The sequence below is a fragment of the Impatiens glandulifera genome, chromosome 1, assembly GCF_907164915.1.
Source record: "Impatiens glandulifera chromosome 1, dImpGla2.1, whole genome shotgun sequence".
In the NCBI taxonomy this organism is placed as follows: domain Eukaryota; kingdom Viridiplantae; phylum Streptophyta; class Magnoliopsida; order Ericales; family Balsaminaceae; genus Impatiens; species Impatiens glandulifera.
Window position 1 is genome coordinate 86,205,655 of NC_061862.1, and position 6,453 is coordinate 86,212,107.

General features: G+C 32.3%; 1 protein-coding gene and 1 non-coding gene across 2 annotated transcripts; one reads left to right on the forward strand and one right to left on the reverse strand.

Moving 5' to 3' along the window:
- The first annotated feature begins 393 nt into the window (after positions 1 to 393).
- LOC124919172 (protein HIGH CHLOROPHYLL FLUORESCENCE PHENOTYPE 173, chloroplastic) lies at positions 394 to 6,203 on the forward strand. Its single transcript, XM_047459340.1, has 16 exons — positions 394 to 545; positions 679 to 885; positions 987 to 1,148; positions 1,432 to 1,482; positions 1,693 to 1,827; positions 2,381 to 2,404; positions 2,514 to 2,625; positions 2,821 to 2,946; positions 3,024 to 3,073; positions 3,505 to 3,663; positions 3,863 to 3,958; positions 4,051 to 4,166; positions 4,248 to 4,371; positions 4,922 to 5,035; positions 5,624 to 5,704; positions 5,797 to 6,203. The coding sequence occupies exons 1-16, from the start codon at positions 465 to 467 to the stop codon at positions 5,941 to 5,943; spliced, it is 1,785 nt and encodes a 594-aa protein (XP_047315296.1). The 5' UTR covers positions 394 to 464; the 3' UTR covers positions 5,944 to 6,203.
- Positions 2,669 to 2,741, reverse strand: TRNAK-UUU. Its single transcript has one exon. It is a non-coding gene; the product is annotated as a tRNA-Lys (tRNA).
- Positions 6,204 to 6,453: the final 250 nt, after the last annotated feature.

Sequence of the window (6,453 nt, forward strand, 5' to 3'; positions counted from 1 at the left end):
TATATTAAATAGTAAGGGCAATTTGGACATTTCACATGTCGTCACTTCGCGAAACGCTAAGTGACTTAGCGTTTCGCGACAAGGGCAAAATCGTCCAAAAAAAATAAAATCACCACGAGCGCAATAAATTTATCAATTTACCATCAGATCAAATAACCTCATCTTTGAGGTTATTTGATCAAATTTCCCCTTATACTTACAAATTATATTTGTATACCACTTATAATTAATTCTAAACGCGGCCAAATAAAGAAAAATGTAACTCTATCAAATCTATCATAAATTATGATTAAATTTCAATTTATGCTTAAATTTGTGAAGATCTTTCTTCTACAACATTATATTCCTAATGAATATGGATGTGTGGCCTGCAATCTATTTCCTCCTTTTATCATTTCACTTTCTTTCCATTTGCACCATCAATCATCATTATCGTCATCTATCCTCCTCTATCTTACTCCACAATGGAGTGCTGCTATCATACCTTCGCCGCCAACCCCAATTCTCCTTATACTTCCCTTCCCAAAGCCCTAACTCATCCCCAGGTACAAACAACATCTTCACTCTTCAACTTCTCTCTATCATGCTCGCTTGAATCATTGTTCTAATCTTGCTTATGATTATTCTCGATTTCGGTGTTCTCTATCTTCTAACAAAAAACCCACAAACGGGTTGCAGGGAATTCCTTCATCTGCTAAAACATTTCCAGGTCATGTGTTGCTTTCACCCGCTCTCTCAAAGCAATTCCGTCTGAAGTCTCTTGTTTATCAGCAATCCTCATATAAAGGGGGGCTTGTTCTTGCACAAGCTGAAAAGCAATCTTGGGATTTTGGTAGATTTCTCAAGACATTGTATTTCTTCAATGGACCTCCATCTCCTGCCAAGGTTTTCTTCAACTTTCTTATATTTTATTGCATGTTCTAACTAGTACTATTATGTTTATGCCATCTAACTAGTTATTGTTATTGTTGTTGTTTATTTTGAAGTTCATTGAATCTATGATTGAGAAACTATCGAATCCTTCACCGATTGAACCAGTAAGACCTATGGGCAACACTGGGATTGTTCTAGTTACAGGAGCAACAGGCGGTGTAGGGAGGCGAGTAGTTAACATACTGCGAGAAAAAGGATTACAAGTTCGAGTTTTGGTAGTCCTTTATACTCCATTTACATAGATTCCTTACTATTACTAGACTAACAAATGTTTCCAATAAGGAAATAGTCTCATTTTACTTCCTGAATTTGCATTGGGCTTGTTTTGCTTCAGGAACTTTAAATGCAGTTTCGAAAGATAATAATTTTATCAATCAAGGATTTAAATTTAGGAGTTGCAAAACACTGTGTTAAGATGATTTAAGAACCTTTGATTCAAGTTTAGGAAGTGAAATGAGCTTCTTTCCTTCGAATAAAAGTTTTGAAATCACATTTCAGGTTAGAAACATAGAGAAGGCAAGAAGCATGCTAGGCCCAGATGTGGATATGGTAAGCTTAAGTTCTATTTGTATTCATTTCATGATGTGGATATGGTAAGCTTAACTTCTATTTGTATTCAATTCATGATGTGGATATTGTAAGCTTTACTTCTTTTTGTATTCATTTCATGATGTGGATATGGTAAGCTTAACTTTTAATTCTATTTGTAAGGATTTTAAATGCCTAAAAAATGAAATTACTTCTGCTGAATATTTCTAGGTTGTTGGAGATGTCACAAATGAGAGCACTTTGATACCTGAGTATTTTAAAGATGTGAAGAAAGTCATTAGCACGATTTCAGTCATTGTAGGTCCTAAAGAAGGGGATACTCCTGATAGGGAGAAATACAGCCAAGTAAGATCACGCTATGTATCAACTGATTATTCGTATTGATGCTCTTTGAAGCCGTATAAAACTTGTTTGATTAAGAAAATTAGATTAATTGAAGAATTAGGAATCTCATGTGGAATTACTATGTTTGGTTGTTGGAATGGGAATCGGTCCTATGTTTGTTTCAAAGTTGATTGAAATTGGAATATTTACCAGTTCAACGTGGTTTCATTGATGAGTTATTTTCATGTTCAAAACTTGGTATTTAATATAAATTTAATGTTTAAAACAAATTCTAATGCAATTTACATTCTCATACATTTTTCTTACACCCCAATTCCTTTCTTCACTCATTGGAAATTTAGAATTACAAATCTAGGTAACATAACAAAGTCTTATTGTAATGATCCTCAAAGGGAACTTTGGTACAATTATCAAAATCCCATGTATTAGATATCATGATTAACCTTGAAACATCATTTTGAGAGATTCTGGGATTAGTTGGAAGCCTTACCAAACAAACTGACTGTCTAAATAAATAGTTAAGTCACTGAATCTTCAAGTTGTGTTATTGCAGGGGATCAAATTCTTCGAACCGGAGGTGACTTACTTATTCATGTCTATTAAACTTAACGGAAGTAACTTTTATTATATTTCTAAGAATATCTATTTATTTTCATCTAAAAACTTATTTCTCATTTGTGAAACAGATAAAAGGTGCTTCTCCTGAAATGGTAGAGTATATTGGGATGAAAAACTTGATTAATGCTGTGAAAGAAAGTATTGGTCTACAAAGTGGAAAACTAATATTTGGATTGGAAGGTATTACTAATTTTCTCGAGCTCTTTGGTTAAAATAAAAAAATCGCCGTCTGTGGGAATCGAACCCACGACCACATGGTTAAAAGCCATGCGCTCTACCAGCTGAGCTAAGACGGCTTTTGAAGGCTTTTCTGTAAGGGTTTATAGATAGATTCATTGAAAACAAGACAACTTATGTTTTAATCTTTGCTGGAAGGTAATTTATCAAGAGAACTTATTTGGGGAGCTTTGGATGATGTTGTGATGGGAGGAGTTAGCGAGAGTACGTTCCAGATTGATCCAATGGGCAGCGAAAATGGTGGACCTAGTGGCCTTTTCAAAGGTTTTTTTATGATCATATTATTTGTTATCTTTTCTAATTCTACTTACACATTCACTAATATAATGTACTTCTTATAGGTGTTGTTTCAACCACAAATAATGGTGGGTTTACCAGTATAAGAACAAAGGTAAATACGCCTTTTCCACTTTGACTACATTAGAAATAATCGATGTTTTATTTCAATAAAAGAAAAATAATGTTGGAAATGAAAATAAAGAATAACAAAACAAAGAAAACGAGAAAGGACAACGAGAAATATGTTGAATTGTTGCATCCTGTTTTTCTTTTTGAGTTTTACACAAGTCAATTCCTTGCAACATGAAAACCGTTTTTAAACTCAAGTTGTATTTAATTTTGTTTGTTTTATGTTTATAAGTCTAAGAACACGTTTCACAATTATGAGTTTTCTAGTAGAATTATGTTATATGGTTCTTGTTTATGTCATTTCTTGTGAACTGAGAAGGGACTTGCTTTGCTTCTTAATTATAGTATAATACAAAATATGTACTATCTTTTGTTAAAACAATAAACATAAAGAACTAAGTTATTTTGGTTCAGAACTTTTCAGTAGCTGAAGATCTTTCTGCATACGATGGCTTGGAATTGCGTCTTAAAGGTGATGGTAGACGATATAAACTTATAGTCCGCACCAGTCGTGATTGGGATACAATAGGCTACACAGCAGGATTTAATACAGTAGAAGGCCAATGGCAATCAGTAAGTTGCATAAAAACAAATCACATTATACATTTTACCCAACACGAAGCTCGAGTATAATTGTCTAAAAGACCAAAAGTCTTATGTTTGATTCCCACTAAAAAAATTCTTGATTAAAGTGAATGCTCTACAGGGGATCATGCTAGTTTGCAACACTGTTTTCAAATAAATAAATTTACTTTTAATATATGACTAACAGGTACATGTGCCATTTTCTTCATTGAAACCAATATTTCGAGCAAAAACTGTGATGGGTGCACCTCCTTTTGATCCAAGTGGCATCATTTCATTGCAGGCATGCTTCAAAAGTTCTTTCTTCTTTCCTTTCTCAAATTTTCTTCTTAAATGTTATACGCACGAGCCTTTAATATATATATATTTTTGCAGCTCATGTTTAGTAAATTTGAAAGTGACGGAAAGCTGAATCCGACATTCAAGGAAGGTGCATTTCAGCTTCCGGTATCAAGAATACGTGCATATATTAAAGATCCAATCACACCTAGGTTCAGAATTTCTTTGATAACAGTTAATTGAACTAATGAAATTTTCTTTTACTGATTATATTGTATGGTGGCATGATTTAGGTTTGTGCACGTAAGTTCTGCTGGAGTGACCCGACCTGAAAGACCTGGACTTGATTTGAGTAAGCAACCCCCTGCTGTCCGTTTGAACAAAGAATTAGGCTCTATTCTCACATTCAAGTTAAAGGTATATTTCTAGTTTTCCTTATTGTTGGCCAAATGCAATTTATGTCATCACCCTGTTATCTTAACAAGTAAATAACCAATAAAACTAATACACACTCTACTAGTGCTATTCAACATAACATTCTCATACATATCAACACCATGTATGTATAGCATCAAATTTATTTATTTACTTTTAAAACGGGATGTCGTTAAATTACAGTTACGCAAAAGTCGCACTTCATGTAGAAACAATAAGAAAACAAACCAATGAAAAACTCACGATAGAAGAGGTGGGAAAACCCACTACATAATATAAAAAAAAACAATCAATTTATCCATATCCAAGTTATCATAATAACTAAGGTCAATATCAAGATCCAGAAATTTGAATCAAAGCACTAGTATGCATTAGATAGATGCCGATAATCTTTGTTGTAGTTCTTTTACTTTTATGTATTATTTCACTGAATCTTTCAATATATTGAATATGTTTAGAAACTGTAATTTTTGTTTATTTGTTTCTTATATGGATAATGATTACCGTTCTTTTCTGTTCTATGTTCAAATAGGGTGAGGACTTAATACGAGAAAGTGGAATTCCATATACTATTGTTAGACCATGTGCATTAACTGAGGAGCCTGCAGGAGCTGATCTCATTTTTGATCAAGGAGATAACATCACGGTATTGTCCTCAGATGTCTATTTTTATTTTTTGAAAAACAATCCTCCTATAAAATGATTTATTGCAAAGTTTGTTATTCAATGATACAAAAAAGCAATGCATGAAAAATACAAATAAAAAGGAAAAGTAAAATATTCCCTCTAACTCTACTATAAAGGTCGTTGAGTAGATGACGAAAGAGTGAGAAATTCAAATAAACATAAAATAAGAAGCAAAAATAAGAGTCGAAAAACGGATGAAAGAGTGCACCTGAAGAAACTTAAATGGAGCATAACATCAAGCATATTAAATTCTTTTTGATGAAATTCTTTTTGAAAACTGGGTTATTCCCTAAAGGAAGACTTCACACAACCCCCACAATCATGAAAATCAGGGAGTTTTATTGTTCAAAGTGGGAATCAAACATGAGATTCATGTTTTTGGTTTTATAAGTAAGAATCTTTTCATTTAAACTATTTTAGTATAATTTTAAAATTTGTTAATTCGGGCAAATTCGTTGTTCCTATCATTTTTTCTCTAGCGAACAACTATATTGCTTAGCGATCTTTCTTGCAATGATATTTTTTTGAAGTATTTGTTTTTGTAAAGGGAAAAATTGCAAGGGAGGAAATTGCCCGAATTTGCTTGGCTGCCTTAGATAGCCCACACGCTTGCAACAAGACATTCGAGGTTTCTTGGCTGCCTTATTATTTAACTTTAGTGTTTTTTTTAATGTTCAATGTTGAGTTTGCTTCTATTTTTTGCTTCTTTCTATTGTGCAGGTCAAGAGTGTTATTCCATTTAGCGAGCAATTCACAGTTGACCCAAAAAATTCTCCACCGGAGAAAGATTATAATGTTTATTTCAAGACACTTAGAGATGAAATTACAGGTAAAGAGGCATTGACACAAACTCGTGTCTCCGTATGAACATATATCTGTTTTTGACAATAATGTATATATAGATCTGTTTTGACAATAATTGACTGATAATTTTAGTATATATGGAGCAAAATGCGACGAGTATAATATGATAAAACGTCTGTATATAACTTAGAAAAAGGCTCTATAATAATTAATAAACTAAGCATAATCTATAAAGTGGATTTTTTTCCATTTGTACAGAAACTTGATAACATCTTTCTTTAATCATGTTGCTGATTGGTTGTTACTATTCAGGATGTCTTTGTTTTTGTAATATTTTTGTTTTTAAATATTCTCATTTATATTTTTCTCTAAGAATTTGATTTTTTTTTCATTGAAACTATCTTTATTTAGCATTTTTCTTTTTGTGAAATGACAAATGTTAATTAGCATGAATTGCTATTATTATATGTTTGTTTGAAAATATTTCTGGAGTTGAATTTGAGTTTATTAAGTTGGAGAAATAATTTATGAATATGTTTTTTATGTTACCTTTGATATAATTGGATGAGATAT

Excerpts from the sequence above, each read along its gene's own strand:
- LOC124919172 (XM_047459340.1), top strand. The coding sequence starts at position 465 with ATGGAGTGCTGCTATCATACCTTCGCCGCCAACCCCAATTCTCCTTAT. Across the intron at positions 2,947-3,023 it reads ACCTAGTGGCCTTTTCAAAG|GTGTTGTTTCAACCACAAAT; the intron begins GTTTTTTTATGA and ends TACTTCTTATAG. Across the intron at positions 3,664-3,862 it reads TAGAAGGCCAATGGCAATCA|GTACATGTGCCATTTTCTTC; the intron begins GTAAGTTGCATA and ends TATGACTAACAG.